A 16,891-nucleotide genomic window follows, 5' to 3' on the forward strand; every position below is an offset into this window, starting at 1 on the left:
TGTCGTTTCTATGGCAGAGATTTATAAACTATGAAGGGCTTTTGAGACACAAGTCACTATTACAGTTTGCATTTTGTAATTTGCATTTCTGATAGATGGATTCCTGGTAAGGAGTGTTGACACCGAAGTTCCAGAAATGCTACAAAATACGTTCATTCTAAATTGCCAAACAGACTACGAATGTCTGTGGAAGTGTAGGCAGCACACTGCCTCTGTGAAGGCAGCTCACAGAAGGCTGGTAGCATTTCTATTTTCAGTACCCTCCATCCACTTCAGAGGCCAAGGACACTGCTTGCACAAGGCCTTAGAGGCTGCCCTTCCCTACCCTGTTGTGTCTGTGATTAGCCTCTGTACAACACCCCATGGGTGTGAAATCAAAGGACCATGAAAACTGCCGGTTGAACAGGGTTATCTTTTCCTTTATTAATTTTCTTTTTAAAGATAGGGTCTTAGGTTGGCTTCAACCCCTCTAAGTAGGTGACCTTGAACTTCCCATCCTCCTGCCTCTACTTCCCAAGGGTTGGAACTACAGGCATGTATCACTGTGCCCAGTTGTGGCAGTCAAATTCAAGGCTTTGTGGATGGTGGGCAAACATTCCACCAACTGCACTCCCTCCCCAGCCTAGGACCATCTTCTTGATGCCTGATATCCAGATATGACCTGTGTTCCTTTCTTCAAGATGAGCAGAAGTAGATGGAAATCCAAGACTGTACTCTGGGGTCTTTATCCAAGGGCGAGCATAGACAGAGCAGGTTTTGCCAGTGAGGAGTCTGCTTGACAAATGAAGTGGACTTGGCTTGCCTAGATGATGGAGGACTTCTCACTGTCCAAACAGAGGTTCACTGAGTACATACGTAGCCAAGACTAGGAGGCTTTGCACAGCATTGGCGTCACTGGCCTGCTCATTACCGGAAACCTCACAGGGCATTTAATTTCTTAAGTATTTCAGGGGGCGGTGAGCACTTCAGAGCCCAATTCATCTTCTTTGTCTTCATTGCAGAGAGCCCTCTGATCACCTTAATCCTCCCTCTGCCATAGCAAAGAGAGCCATTTGTTTCTTTAATGGGTTTGCTCTCTCTAGCTAAGTGGCTGCTCAGAGCCAGGGCAGAAGGCAAAGCTGGACAGTGGGAGATGGGCTCAGGAGAATAAAAAATATTCCCCCTGAACCAAGATGCAGGGAGATGTCCCTTTGCCTGCTGTTTAACCACATTCTCACTCCTATGAGGTACCCTCCGTGAGACCTCATGAGGGGGGCTGCCGAGTCATGGGCCATTCATGCTGGAAGCAACATCACATGCTACACACAAGGAGGCTACACTCAGCAGCTTCTCACTCAGTGCTGTGCACAGCGTTAGCCCCAATGGGGCATCTGCTCACTTAACAGCATCTTTGTCCTGGTCTACATTAAGAGTCTGTGTTCACTAGTCCTGATTCCTTGGTCGACTCTGTCTATAGAGATACACATTTTACAAATGAAGAAAGAATGAATTGCCCAAAGTAGCATGATTATTTACTGCAAAGATCTGCTGAATCCATATCACCTGTCTTCAAAGGCCTTGTTCATATTGTGTCCCTACTGGATCTCATCTGACATGAGCAGAGTAAGCCTAGCGTAGGGCACTTGAAGGTGAAGATGCTCAGTATCATGCCAGGTGGGAGAGAGGTTCGGGGGAGGTATCTAGCTAAAGGAGACACACAATGAAGGCCAACATGGGGTAGACACTCCAGCCTTGGGCCTATGACTAACACCTAGAATTACAATAGGCACTGGGCATCAGAAACCAGTCAATCAGGCAAACAGCTAGGCCTATGTGAACATGACCTCTTCCTGCTCGCACCCTGATTATTTGTGGGAAGTCTAGGCCTTCCTGGGCTTTTTACCTGGTCCCGAGTATAAGGTGTGTCCACTCTCTGTTTGTCACTGCAGGCTTCCAGGAGGACACGGATGGCATTCAACTGCAGAAGCATCTCACAGGCCATTTTGTCAAAGAAGGTGATGTTGGCAAGGGCCGCAGAGGCCAGCAAGAAGACTTCCCCCGATGAGGCCTCTTGGCACAATTCTGGATAGTGAAAAGGAAGAAACAGTTCAAGGCCAAGTGTTTGCACATGACTGATCTCCCTTGGCCCCTACGATAGCTCTGGGAAAGAGGCTATTTTGGTAGGAGTCTTGATACTCTTTTTGGAGATGAACAAATTAGTCACTATCGAGGGAACTATGCCATCTGCATAGGTAGCAGAGCTGGGATTGGAACCCTTGTGTGTGACTCCTGCTCACCCACAAGTATTTTAATGAGTGAACCCAAGGCGCCTGAATTTTTGGTATGGTCAAATGGACCAAACAGGTTACACCTTTGTCCCTGTGATACTTATTCTCTGTAGAAGGCAGTAGAAAGTGAGTCTTTAAGAGTGTCCATCCCTCCACTACCTAACACAGTTTCCTTGGCCCTCACAGAACCTGCAACAGATGCCCAGCTTGAGGCACAAGAGGCTCTGTCCATGGTGCTGTTTGTCCCAATGGCCCTTGCTTCTAAGTCTCAGTTCTAACTTGGGTCACCACAGGATGTGACAAGTCAAGCTCTGTCCCTCATGTAACACTTCTACAGAGACAAAGAAAGGAGGGACACACTCCAGAGAACATCTCCTGAAGAGGAAGGAAGTTCAAAGACAAAGATGAGCTAGGCCTGATGTTTGAGGGTTCTCACAGAGCAGCTGGCATCTTCACAGATGTTGTTATAGTTCCCCCCTAAAGTGGGATGGACAGGAGTACCAGCCAATCACCTGAGGTCTTCCTTGTGTTGTGCCACTGCCTTTTGGCCCATCCTCAAGGGAAAAAAATGATAGGTACAGATATGGAGGTTGAGTCTCATGGGAGCAGTCACAAGTACAATTTCTCGAGCATTTACCGTGGACCAGGAGCTGCTTTAAGTGCAGCCCTTTATCTTTGCAGTAATCCAATTTTGTTGTGGCCTCAAAAATTAAATACCTGATGTTGTGATTTGCTAAGATCTTATAGCCAGTGAGGGAAAACATCGAGGCTAGCCTGATTCCCAAATCCCTGTTCTTTCTATCCCTCACATTGCCTCTTCTCCCAGCCACTTGGCTCATTCTCTGTGATGCCCCCAAAGACATAGGTTCTATCAGTTCTATTGGGCAGTAATGCCTACTGCCTCTGGGGTTTTCTGTTCCTGTAGACCAGCCCAGATGTGACCAGCAAACATTTAGATCTCATCATCCAGGGCTTGGGCCACAGATTAGCCGAGTAATTAAAAGCTCTTCACAGCCAATGCTCCCCTCATCCCTGACTGGGGAGAATCACTGGGGGCCACTGACTCCTTCCAAGCTCACCTCTCTGTATATGGATGTTGGTATGGGACCACTCTCCTGCCGGAATTGTCCCTATGTATAAATGTCGCCCCTCTTCCTCCTGCACTTGCCAGTGATGCTGACACATCGATTATTAGCACAGCCATCTAAGTGCCTTTTAATTTTGCTGCACATTTATTTGAACTACAGTCTGAGTCACCTGGGATGTGTTAGGAAGATTAAATTGAGGATCCCAGTGACTCATTTTTAAATGTTTCCAGGGAACGGCAAGAAATTAGAGGGCCGTTTCCCACCAAAGAACAGAGCTCTGGCATCCCACCCAGAAGATATATCCCATCTGCTGACTCTGAGGGTGGGCTGGACAGTGCATCTTCATGGGGATGGGGGAAATACAAAGGCTTCTCCTCCTCTTTGTCCAGATAAATGCAGTCTGAACAAAGGAACAGGAATGGGCAGGTAACAAATGTAAAGAGCTGTTGGGTCTACACACTTTGCCTTGCTTATCATTTTGGAGGGCTTCTGTACAACTTGGCATTTATTTCTTATCTTAAAATGTGTCAGCCTTCCCCACAAGGCCGTAATCAACTGTGTTTCACCAAGCCTGTCCACACTTAGTCTGTGCATGTGTTCCTCAGCTCAATGCAGGTTCAAGAGCCTCTTGTTTTCTTCTTCCATCTAGCTCCCTCCAAGTCATTTCTTTCCTGCCAGGCCCTGGTGGGAGTTTGAGCATGAGACTCCTGGCATGGTGGATCCTAACAGAATTCTTGAGTCTCTCCCTTTCAAGTAGAGTAAGCCTGGGCTCTGTAGTTTCCTGTGCTCCCTCCAGCCAGGGTTTCTATGGATTCCATGTTTTATTGACTTTGGATCGATGTAGATGTCTGTCCCCACACCCATCTCTCCAAATCTGGCCTATAGGAGACCTGGCCAGGGTTGACAATAACTCTACATAACTGATACTCCTATATGCAAAGTTCTTTCTGGCAGTAAAATCCTAGAACCAGAAGGCTCCTTTAGAAAAGTTGGTTGCAGTCCCTCATCACATATAGAAGAAAAGTTGACAAGTGAAATTTACAAGATGTCATGGTAAGTGAGTGGCAGAATCACACACAACCCCACACAGGGTTGCTGGCCAGTAGCTGTTTGTTGATGGATAAGTGGAAAGCCAGAACCCAAGCTCAGCTGTTTTAACTCCTATCCCAGTGTCTTACACTTTCTCTAAATCCAGGCAACTGCAGATATTCTTAGACCTGGTGTGGCAACTCCAAGAATTAGTCCTAATTAATTTTCATCTTAAAATATAAAGACGAATATAGAGATGACAAAGGTATGCTATAGAGGAACAAAGGAATGAATGGAGGGAAAAAAGAGCTCTCCAAACAAGCTTCCTGGGCACTGTTACCCAGACTAGTCCTAGTTTCTGAAAAGGAAAGGCTAGGGAAAGAGAATATTCTAGATAGCATGAATCTCTCTCCTGCCAAGCCTGCAAAGGTCTAAATGGGGGAGCCAAGAAGAGTTAACATGTTTATGGCTCCATGATGCAAAGCCAAATGGTGGCATTTCCTGCGGCAGGTTGTGGCGAGCTAGTTCTCGCTGGAAAATCATTTGTGCTAATTAGTACTGTTTCAGTTATTGGGTGCAATGACCAAAATTTTAGGAACAAAACCTACTGAAGTCAAACTTTGAGTCCCTATTTGCTCTGAACTTTCTCTGAAAGGCCATGTGACCCCTAACTACTGTTCAAGTGGTGCTAAAGGAACTGTGTGTGTTTCCATAGGAGACTCTTGACTACAGCATTCCTCAAAACCACCTCATCCGTTAATGGTGACCTTTCAGCTAGTGTAACTATCATTGACTATTGTGAATTTGGTGAGAAGTAGGTGGGAAGTCCTTCCAGGTCCTTCTTGAAGACAACTGTGCTGAGTCCCTCTCACGCAAAGGTTCCACTCAACCCAGGATAACTCACTGATGAGGGCTGTCACAATCTCCTCCATGTTCTCCAGGAAGCTAGTAAGGTGCTGGGTGAAGGACAGATGTGGGGAGGTAACCTGGGCCACCACAGCTGCAGCCTCAGCTCTAGTGGCCTCGGAGTGGCTGTCATCAGTCAAGATGTCGGCCAAGCACAGGATACCATCCACCTGCAGATGGAGAGAAGAAATGTTCTTGTGTACCTTGAAAGGGATGGTACCATTTCTTATGACAGCAAATGAGGCAGAGCTAACTCCTATCATCCTACAAGTTCAAATTTCACTTCTGAGAACAGTCCACACCCCCTTGTGGAGCCAGAGAAAGGCTGAGGATGAATGACCTGAAGTTGGGCATTTAAGTGCCTCTGCTTTGAGCCCAGGAAGAATAAGTGACCTTCCATGGATTTTCTAGATAGCAGACAGTAAGCCAAGTGTCTAGGGACTGACCTTGGCCATGGATCACTGAAAAAATGCAGTAGAAACCATGGTTACTTAGTGATCTTCTGACCCTGAGCTCCAAGCCAGGCTCCATCCTTCATGCTGTGTGACTTCACATCCCTGACCCTGTTCCCTCACACAGCAGCAGGGTATGGGAGGTCAAGAGATGGTAAAATGAGCGAAGCCTTATAAAGAAGACAAGATCAAGAAGGTGGGTTCCTCCTCCCGTCTTCACCCTTTGCAGAAGGCTGAGCTCAGAGCTTTCCTTTCCCATCTTGTCCTCCACCATCTTGTCCTCCACTGTGTTCCCCATAGAAAGAGTGCCGCTTCCATGGAAACCTTACTACCTCTGCCCAATCAGAGAAGTAAAAGTCTCATGGGACATACATGCCAGCAAAAGGCTTGTTCCCCAGCCCCACCCCAGCCAGACCCGCTCTTGGCACAGTAATAGGAGACACTTTCAGAGTGCCCATGGTGTGCCTGCGCCAAGTTCCATGCTTAGTAGACTGTGTATGTCATTGTATCACTGCAGCAACCTTCCCATGGTCACGGGAAGAAAAACTTAGAAAAGATTGCCCACCTGCCGTGGATCCTTAACTCTCAAATTCATGGGTTTGGGACTTAAACTGAATAGTCTGCTCTACAGTGCCTGGGTTCTAAAAAGGATGTTAAACTTTCCCCTTGGAAGTCACATCTGAGTTTAAAACTCCCCCTCCATCAGGGTCTCCTTTAGGCAGAAGGAGTCGAGTCTTGCCACAGATAGACCATCGGTGCTCCTGCAGGTCCTCCCGGGTCTAGGATGCTAAGCTGCTGAGGACCAGTGCTGGAGGTGGGGCAGGGGCCAGGGAAGAATAGGAAAAGGCCTTGGCTGATGCCCACCACATCTGCTACTGACGTAAATCTCTGGTCTCTGTGTCCTTACTTCTTGCTATTAGCTCCAGCGGCCCCCAGAGCTCACCTTTCATTTGATCAGTGAGTCACCAACCTCCAGTCCTGCACCTCCCTTAAACGACTCTCAGAACCTGAAAGGCCCATTAGCTGTGAGGGCCAGTGGCAGTTTCAGGCTCAAAGGAGACAAATGTGGAAACGAGAGCCCTGGGAATAGTCCACAGTCAGCCCCACCTGGATGTGCCTAATAAAAGGAACAAACAGCAGTCAGCCTGCCCCTGGCAGGCCTGGACTCAAGCCAGGTATTTTATTAACAGGCCCTTGGAGAGGGACCTCGTTTGAGCCCACAGGGCAGCTGCCGGCCTGGAAACAGGAAGGAAGCTCTCCATTGACTGGCTCACGCTCCTTCTCCTCCTTCGAGCATCAATCAAGAGGGTTGCTATGAAGCATGAGGTCCCTAATGTGAAAATATCTTCATCGATCCAGTGCCCTTATACGTGCCTTGACTGTAGCTTCCACTGCTACCCTGGTCTCTGGCTCGGTTGTAAACCCAGCCAGACTCAAATGAGTATGCAGCCCTGATGCTCAGCCCAATCCGAGCTGATGGTCCCAGGACCCATTGAAACCCAAAACCCAAATATGAACCCCTCTCCCTAGGCCAGAAGTAAGTCTGCGGCCTGCATAAGCAAAGACCAAGTACCAGGCCTGGGGCTGCAGAAACAATGATCAAGGAGAGAGTGCCCCTGTGGAAGAGGAAGTGACTCTCACCACAGGTAACCACCATGCAGAGTGATTTCCCAAAAGAAACTCTACACCTTCTGGAAGCCACCCTTGACTTAACACACCCACAATTCAGCTTGGGAAGATGGCTCAGTCTGGGTTCCCATGCTCAAGTACTTCTGCTACCTTCATTATATTATAATGCTAAAGAACATTGTTTCTCCAAGTGGGATTATGGTTGCATCCAATTAACTGTGGGTTACTTAGAAGAGACTCCCTGTACCCCCCAAATCTCTCCTACCATATTCATAGTTAGGCCAAGAGTCAGCTTGGCAACAGCTCCACAGTGAACTTGCATGCTGCTCCAGCATTAAGAGCACACAATGAAAGGATTATAGGATCCCATGTCTACCTGGACCCCTGCCTGTAAGCATGGGGACCACAGCTAGATCAGTTTAAGATGCTCGATGTCAGGCATGAGTTGGGCTTTTGGGAGATGGGGAACAAACCCAAGAAACTAATATTTGACCTGAAACTTGAGGATACATTGTAGATTTATGCAAGTAGAATGATAACATTGTCAAGAGGAGGAGGCTATCAGCAAAGACTCAGAAAGGACAGCATTGGACAGAAGTCAACTCAGCATCAGTTCCCCAGATCTTTGGCCCCAGGTGATGCAGATCTGATGCCCTTGCTGCTCCTGGGTTTCTCAGAGGACCTGTGGGGTCCTGGATATTCAAGTGAACAGCTCCCCATTGTCTTGACTTCTGATATGTTGACTATGTTTCAGATTGCCTCTGAATCATTAAATACATCATTCCTTCAACACAGATCACATGACAGAAAATATTACAAAGATAGTAGCATACACACACACATATATACACTCATAAAATCACCCATGTAAGGAATATAGAACATAAGCTTATTTGTTTACAGTTGAATACATAGACTATGTAAATGTATAAAGGGTTACGTGGTTTATAATGGATCCCAATAATTAAATGAAAAACAATGGCAAGATCTATGGATGCCAGATATTCAGAAATTCTAAATCTTAGAAAGGACATTAAGCTAAGGCCTCTTCTTCATCCTCTCTCTGATCAACTACCACTGAAAAACCTCACCCTGGGTCCTGTGTTGTTTCTGTTCTTGTTTGCATTAGATCTCTGCCTAATAAACTAAGCTCTGTGGGTTTTACAAGTGATGTAAATGGTGCTATAGTCTAGAAAGGGATTTTCTTTCTCCCCTAGGCACCCCTGTGTTTATGAAACTCATTCCTGTCATGTGTGTCTGTGGCTCAACTGTTTTCACAGCTGTATGTACTTGCACTGTGCCAATCTATCGCAATTCATGTATGCATTCTCCCGACGATGGTCACTTGAATGAATGTCTTTTGGGCTTTGCTATTCTGAACAGTGCTGTTACAAATATTCTTCTAAATATCTTCTGGGCATGTGCCAGTTTCCTTGAGAGTCTTGACATACGAATGTCCAGGCCACATCTCTACCAATACTGCTAATTTGCTTTGTCATATTGTTGTAGCAAGTGATACTATAGAAAAATATTTAGTGTTGTATCCTTCTCTGGTTTTCATATTATGTTTATAATTTTTAGTAATTTGATGGTTTGGATGAGCAGTGTTCCTAGTGGGCACTTCGTCTCTAGTTGATGGTGCTGTTTGGGGTGGTTATGGAACTTTCAGGAGATGTGGCCTTGCTGGAGGAGTTACATCACTGTGGAAGGGCTTTGAGTGATTATAGTCTCACCTGCTTCCTCCTCTCTTTGCTTCCTGTGTGTAGATAAAACGTGATCAGCCAGCTTCATGTTCTGGCTACCTGCTGCCATGCCTTGCCCACCACTATGGACCCTCCCTATAGAACTGTAAAATAAACACATTTTTCTTTAAGTTTCTTTAGCCATGGTGGTTTTTTATCACTGCAACAGAAAAGAAGCTAATAAAGATGAACCATAAAACTGAATTTTTAACTTGTGTATAGCAAGATTATTAATCATCTTGGTTTGCTTTGGTGTGGTTTACTTGAGCTTTTTTGTTTGGTAAGTTGGGGAGCCCTGTTCATATGTCTTGCTTGTTTTTCTATTTGGTGGCTTTTTGTAGGGACCGGGTTTCCTTGGCCCTTGGTTCTGAGGCTGTTGCTTTCCCCCAGCCTGTCACTAGCAGGCTGCCACACAAATTCTTCTTCATACACACCACCAACTCCAAGCTTCAACCCAGCCCAACTCACCACGACTCATCACCCAGGGCCATGAGCCAATGGGTTATGATCTTTTTAGCACTTACATCCATCCCTAGAATAACAGAATGTGCAGGCTTGGGGCCAGACCTAGTAATCTGAACCTGGCTGTCTCTTACTGCCTAAACAATGTTCTTACCTCTTTGAGACTTTATCCTAAAATTTAGGGCATTAATGCCAATATCCGTAGTTTTCCTTTTCCTTACAAAATGGGTATTTAAAATATCAACTGGAAAAGAATATTGACATTATTCAATGAGAGACTGCATGAGTAGTGCCCGCCACATGGTGGAGCCATTGCTCCATCCTATCCCCAACTGGGGCGGCTTGCAGTGATCTCCTGAGGCCTGCAGTCTCTCTCCTCAATTCCCTGTGCTTCAGACTCCTAATAGAGCTTCCCTCCAAGGTCCCTTTCTGCAGTCTCCTCCAAAAGTGAGAAGCTCAGCCCTCTGGGTAATGCATCAGTTGGATTTCCTCCATGGTGACAAAAATCCTTGAGGAAATCACCTCATCAGGGGGTCAGGTTTATTGGGGCTCCTGGTTTCAGTAGTTTCATGACCTTTATTGCTTGGCCTCTTTTTTTTGGGGGGGGGGATCAGGACAAATCAGTCCACCATGGTGGGAGCATGTTACAAAGAGGCCTGTCACCTTACGGCAGCCAACTGGTAACCAAAGTGAAGAAGCAGGGTTCCAATGTCCTGGCTTCCTTTCATTAATCCTTACCTTCCAGTGGTTCTCCCACCTCCCAGTAGTACCACAGGTCTGCATCCAGGCTTCTAGCATCATCAAGGAGGCATTTAGACACAAACCATAGCAGGTGCCGGGGATCCACAAGTTGATCATCTTTGTGTGATGTATGATCACACAATCCAGAACCAGGACTTTTAACTAGGCATCATCCAGGACTGACGGGGAATGCTAAGATGTGCGATTAGAATCCCTTGGCAAGGAGACCCAAGATACACATCCATATTTTCAAACCCCAACTGGATCATTTTATGTTTGATTTCAAATAACAATTAGCCTGGATATTCCATGAGCACCTGCAACCCGAGCTGCTTAAAGTTGGAGTGTTGTCCCCGTTTCCCTCCTGGCTACCATTTCAGACCCAGGCCAAGTCACCTGCCTCACAGGCCATCTCTGTCCTCCCAGCTGCCACACCACACTTCTCTGATCGCAACTACAGCACGCAGTTATCTGGTAGGGTCTGTCCAAGTCACATGCACAGCCTCCTCTTAGTTGGCGCCCTCTGGGTAAACCCTGCACTGGATTCTAAGTTCTTGAAACCCAGCTGAGGCCCAGTATTCAACAACCATGCTACAGTACGGGAGGAATGATGAGGAAACAGAGATGCATGGAGGTGTCCCAGGCCACACAGCATAGCATGTTAACTCTGATCCTTGTTCTGAGTTCCTTGCTATGTTCCACCCTCCATTGGGCTTTTGAGAAAAAGAGAGAAGCTGGAAAAGAGGTTAGATCAGTGGCGATCATGCAGTCCAGCTCCTACGAAAGGCCCAGGAGTAGCCCTGCCTGAGGCCAGCGCCTTCAAACCGTGGTTCCACTTCAGGAGAGTCTCCAACTTCTAATTGCCATTTCCCATCCCTAGTCATAAAGTTGGTGCCAAGAGAGTCATCTAATCAAAGTATTCTCACATCCTTAAAGGAACGGATGCCGGGAGCACTTACAGATAATTAGCTCTGACACGGAGTGGGATGGGCCTGGCCTGAAGTCAGATGTCCCTGGCGGGTGGGTATGTGCGTGTGGGTGCAGTTGGTCTGGCTGGGGCATCACCTGGACAGCAAGACTCACGGACCTGGAGTCTGACACAGAGGGAACTGACAAATGCAGAGGTTCTCACTGGGGGTATGGAACTCATGCATCAGGGGCCCTCAAGGTGAGAAAGCAATGTCAGATTTATGAGTAGCATTGTCCCATTGATTGCACCCCCCCCAAAAAAAAAGTGTCAGAGAGGGCCATTATACAAATATTGAAGTAACGCAGGCTGTATATAAAGTCCCATTGCTGGTGCTGGTCAGCCATCTTTGTTTGGTGATAGAGCATTCATTTTGCTTCTGCACTGTGTTTAGTTTTTGGTGACTGCCAGGGGAGCTATCGAGGGGCTTAAGTGAATGCAGTGAAAATTTGACCACGGGGGATAAATTACAAAGAATTTCAGGGTCTCTCTCTCCCCCCCTCTCTCTCCCTCTCTCTCTCTTCTTCTCTCTCTGCCCCCCTCTCTCCCCTCTCCCTTGTCCATGCCAGCCTCTGCCTCAACTTACAATCCTCATGCCTCAGCCTCCCAAGTGTTGGAATGACGGGCAGGCACCACCACACCCAGCTCTGAAGACTGCTAATATTCTCCTTCATGATTCTGTCAACTCAAATATCTAAGACATACAGGAAAAACGAAAGACAAAAGAGAATTTCAAAACCACTGGAGACCTGTTCCTGGCTCCAAGAAGAATGGGCCAGTTCTCCTAGCGTATAATCAGTCAGAAGGAAAATCTAATTGAGGCTGGAGAGAAAAACAAGGATAAGTGGAAGCCAAGGACCAGGCAGAGCGTCTGGTGGGTCAGAAACAGACAGCGAAGGAGGAACCAGACTGGGACAAGACTCAGGTCAATGCCTGTGGTCCATGGCTCCCTTATGAAAGAATGAACTTGCTTTAGAATAATGGTAGAGCTGACAACTTACTAAAAAGGCACAGAAACTAAGCCAACGTCCAAGAGATAACAGCACCCTCCCCTAAGCCAACATATCCACCCCAGCAGGCTCCACACCGCATCTCCTGACATTTCAAACACAAGGGAATAAACACAAACATGACATCATAATAGAAAATGGAAGAGTAGGTAGAAAGGGCTGTGTGGCCCCTCCAGGCAAAAGTCAGTAAGGGCAAGGAAAGAAGATGTACAGGCAAAGAAGACAGAGGGGAGCTGAGAGAAATCATGCCTTGATGGCTGGAATCACCTGGGAGTATAACTAGAAAATAATCTCTCTGTTAGTAGATTTTCTTTAAAGCACATTTCCAATGGGTGTTCTGAAGACTTTTGGCTTGGGGGTGAGTGTTCCTTGGGTCAGCGACACTAGCCCTGTGCTGATGAGAAAATGCCGAGTTTTCAGTAAAATCCCACAGAGGCCCAGCTGGGATCTGGGCTGCAGCCAAAGTGCTTAGGTCAGCAATTCTCAGATGATAGGTGCCACCATCTGGGGAAGTATGAAAAGTTATAACACCAGCTAGGCATGGTTGTGCAAGCCTTTAATCCCAGTACTCAGTAGGTGGAGGTAGGTGGATCTCTGAGTTCAAGGCCAGCCTGCATAGTGAGTTCCAGGACAGTCAGGGCTACACAGCGAAACCATCTCTCTCTCTCTCTCTCTCTCTCTCTCTCTCTCTCTCTCTCTCTCTCTCTCTCTCTCTGTATGTGTATGTGTGTGTATGTGTGTGCACTCCTGAGTTTCAACCACTAGAAATTTGATTTTAATTGTCAATCTTTAGTGTCCTTTAAAAACTTTTCATGGAACTCTAATGGACATCTTGGTTTGAACGCCAGTGTCCTAGGGACAACTGTAGTACAAGGAAGTTTACATGACCTTCAGAGTTTGGAGAGTATGCCTGCTTTCTGACTTTACTTCCTCAATGAAATAGTCAATGACACATCAGCCTTCCTTTGAAATCAGCAGCAAGACCTAGGGATCCAGCAGCAGCACTTCCATCTAAAACTGTGCTAGCCCATGCGATCACACAAGAAAAGACGCCGTGACTGAAAAGGAGAAAGCCTGCTCTTCTTTGCACCATCCTTTGCACATGTGCAGATGTGCAGCAAATGTGACATGCCCGTGCTCTACTAAAATGCGTCAGTAGATTTAGCACATCTGCTGGATACAGTAGCAAACCGTGTATTTTCTATGTGTTAGCAGCAACATTTCAAATACCTTCATTTAAAAATGCCACTTACATTGCTGTAAAACATAGCAATAAATATTTAAAAGATGTATAAGGGGTAAGTACTTAATGACAGTCTATACGAAGGAGAGAAATGTGTTGTGTTCACTGACTAGAACACACTAATTGTTTGAGGTGTCAAGCTTACACAGAAATTTAAAGAACTCCTAATTAAAATATAAGGAGGTATTATAGACGCTAACAAGTTGGTTATAAAATGAATACAGGAATACAAAGAACTGTCAATATAATTTTAAAGAACAAAGGTTAAAAAGAACAAAGGTTTAGAGAACAAAGGCTTATGCAACTCAATATCAAATTGTATTAGATTGAGTTATCATTGTTATATCAATATAAGAATGGCCCCAAAAGACCAATAGAACAGGAAAATGAAATCCAGAAATAGGCTGTATCCATCAGTTTATTTACAAGAAAATATCTCAACTTAGGAACGGTCTTTTCAATAAATGGTATTGGCTCAACTGGCTAACTGTGGGGGGGAAAACTAAACGTTGGACACCAGGTAAAATGAGTAGCAAGTCAAAACTGTGAACAGTAAAACAGTGAGCCTCCTTGTGATGGTAACTTTGCCAACTACACACAGCCCCACATCTGGAAAGAGAGTCACAGTGAGAAACTCTCTAGACCAGGTTGGCCTGTGGAGCACATCTGTGGGATTTGTCCTGATGTCTAACTGATTTGGGAAGACCTTGCCCATTCTGGGAGGCTCCCGTCTCTAGAGAGGGACTCCGGAGTAGTATAGCAAAGGAGGAAGCAAACCGAGAGCAAGCAAAGAAGAATGTGTTCATTCGTTACTCTCTGTTCTTACCTGAAGATGCCACGCGACCAGATGCTTTGAGCTCGGCCGCTGTGACACCCCCTCCCCCAGTGACACACTGTAGTCTAAGATTGTGAACTCAAATAAAACCTTTCTCCCCTAACCTGCTCTTTTTTTTTCCAAAATATTTTTATTACAGCAACAGAAATAAAGCAAAGATAATCCCAAATAAAATACAAGAGAATTTCCTCATAGTTTTGGAGAACACAAGATCTCTTAAATGGACAGAAGCAACACTGGCTATAAAAGAGATCACTAAATTGGACCTTAACAAAATCAAGAATTTCTATTTATTAAATGACAACATTAAGAGAATGACAAAGCAAACCGCAGGCTGACAACATTTCTTCTCACTATCTCTATCTGAGAAGGGATTTGTGTCTGGAATACATTTTAAAATTTATAAATCAATAGGGCAAAACAAACAACGGAACATTTTTAAATGAGAAAACATCTCAGGCTGACGTTTCGCCCCAAATGGAGACAACCAGATGGGTAGCAGGGATACGAAGAAGAGCTCGGAATCATTACTCATCAGAAAAACAAAGTTTAAACTCATCATAAAAGATGAGTGTGTGCCTGAGTAAGTCAGAGGCAGGGGAGTGCCTCCTGCATCTACAAGCAACGTGATCTGCGCTTCCGAAGTCGTCTAGGGAGAGGCCCCACTTTGGAGACTGTACGCATTTGTCATTCCCAGGGGCTTTCTGTCTCCTTGTCTCTTTTCACCTGAGAGCCCCCTCTTCTTTCCCACAGCCCTTCCTTTTCCCCGTCTCTCCTCATCTCTGCGGGTGACCAGCAAGCCCACCACTTGCTCTCAGGGAACAACAGATGTTGACTGCTGACCCATGATTTAAGGGATGCCTGCTGTCCTTTCTATACCGTCAGTGCCAGAGTATCTCAGGGAGGGCATTTTCTCGGTCCAGTTCCACTCCCTTCTGCACGAATGCTCCCAGTCTCCTATGTCCTTTTGCTGCCAGAAACCTCATGGCCCCTGTTCCCTTCCCAATAGCACTTCCTCACTCAGAAGCCAAATGGGAGCCTAGCATTGCTAACCAAAGCACCTCCTCTACACAAAATCAGATCCTCTTTTGTGACATCCATCCCCTAGGGCACAGCTCTCTTTACCCCAGCACCAGCATTATAGTCACTCCCAGATTCCTATGTGTTGTCTTTCCTCTCTGAAGCCTGGGAATTCTAAGGAGGAAGTGAACACTGATTAACGCTTTACCCACAGACCTGCATCCCCTTACCTCTGGTCACCACATGCAAAGAGGAGGAAAGGAACATTCAAAAGTAGGGCATGGGATAGAAGGCTGCAAGGTCTGTTCTGGAGTCTTCTCTGGGGACATCGCCTCACACACCCAGGGTACCAGAATCCCAGCTGAGAGAGCTCAACACTTGTTAGTTTTCCTGCATCCCACTGTGTCTCACAAAATCCCTTCATGCTCCATATGCTACCAGTAAACGGTCTCGTCGGTATTGGCCGATGACTTGTTTCATTAGCAAACCAGTAGCCGAGAGAAGGGGCCTCACTGCTAGCCCCAGTGTGGCAGCCTCTACCCAGGAAGCTGCCACTCTCAACCGCTGTCAGTCTTTCCTTCCTCGGGCTACTCATCCTGGCGCACTAGCCGCCTACATCTGCTCGGAGACGCAGGAATTGGAGCCCAGGACAGAGAAGAATCTGGCACAAACCATACACACAGAACACACATACACAGAGAAACACACACACACACAACCTCTATATCTTCCCATTGGCAACAATGTTTCCCCAGTTACGTCTAATCATCATTTTCCTACGCATCTGTATATGCAAGCCATTTCTTTGACAAACCAAAGCAGCTAGCGGGATAGTGTCCCTTGGTGGGGAAGCCCAGGCAGGGCTCTGGGTTATGAACACCAAAGAGGCAAGAAAGCTGTTAGGAAGGCGGTCAGAGCTGGTTCTGAACTTGAAGCCAACACGCAGAGATGACAAAAGTCAGTTAAGATGGCCCGGCAGAAGCAGAGACCCTGCGCAAGGGTGTACTGTGCCAGGGGGCAATAGTGTCTGTACTAGAAGTATGCGGAAGACCTCCATCCCGATTCTGCCTCAAATGAGCTCAGATGGGTGCAAAGTCACAAGTGTAGCTGGACAGTATCTCCAGTCCTGCCTGCCAAAGGGCAGGGAGCATGCTCAGTAGTCACTTGGGAGACAGAAGCGTTTCTGTGCCCAAAAGGCACAGAGCAGAGCCAGCTGCCAAGCCTGACAATCTGGGCTCAGTCCCTCAACCCACATGGTGGAAGAAAAGAAAGAATTAGTTCTGACAAATTGTCCTTTGACCCCCGCGTGTGCACTGTGGTGTGTGATCACTCTATCACACATGATTGATCAACCCGTAAAAGACGCAAAGATTCTGGGAAGCCTCGGGGATAGGATATAATCAAGATCTGTCTGCATCTTTCACCTGGAGGATGATATCCCAGTAAAAAACATTGGTTGTCTGGAGTTTTAGACACCACCCCCATATATGTAACAGGATA

General features: G+C 46.4%; 1 protein-coding gene across 2 annotated transcripts in view; it reads right to left on the reverse strand.

The window, feature by feature from the left end:
- Insc (INSC spindle orientation adaptor protein) overlaps positions 1–16,891 on the reverse strand; it is an 85,288-nt gene that overhangs the window by 13,353 nt on the left and 55,044 nt on the right. For both annotated transcript variants that reach the window (XM_050143206.1, XM_050143205.1), the window contains exons 8-9: positions 5,289–5,460; positions 1,883–2,061 (exon numbers count right to left, since the gene is read on the reverse strand). In XM_050143206.1, coding sequence (XP_049999163.1) covers positions 1,883–2,061; positions 5,289–5,460 — 351 coding nt within the window. The remainder of the gene's footprint in view (positions 1–1,882; positions 2,062–5,288; positions 5,461–16,891) is intronic.

Source organism: Alexandromys fortis, unplaced genomic scaffold (genome assembly GCF_014885135.2).
Source record: "Alexandromys fortis isolate MF-2015 unplaced genomic scaffold, M_Fortis_MF-2015_v1.1 scaffold_45, whole genome shotgun sequence".
Lineage (NCBI taxonomy): Eukaryota > Metazoa > Chordata > Mammalia > Rodentia > Cricetidae > Alexandromys > Alexandromys fortis.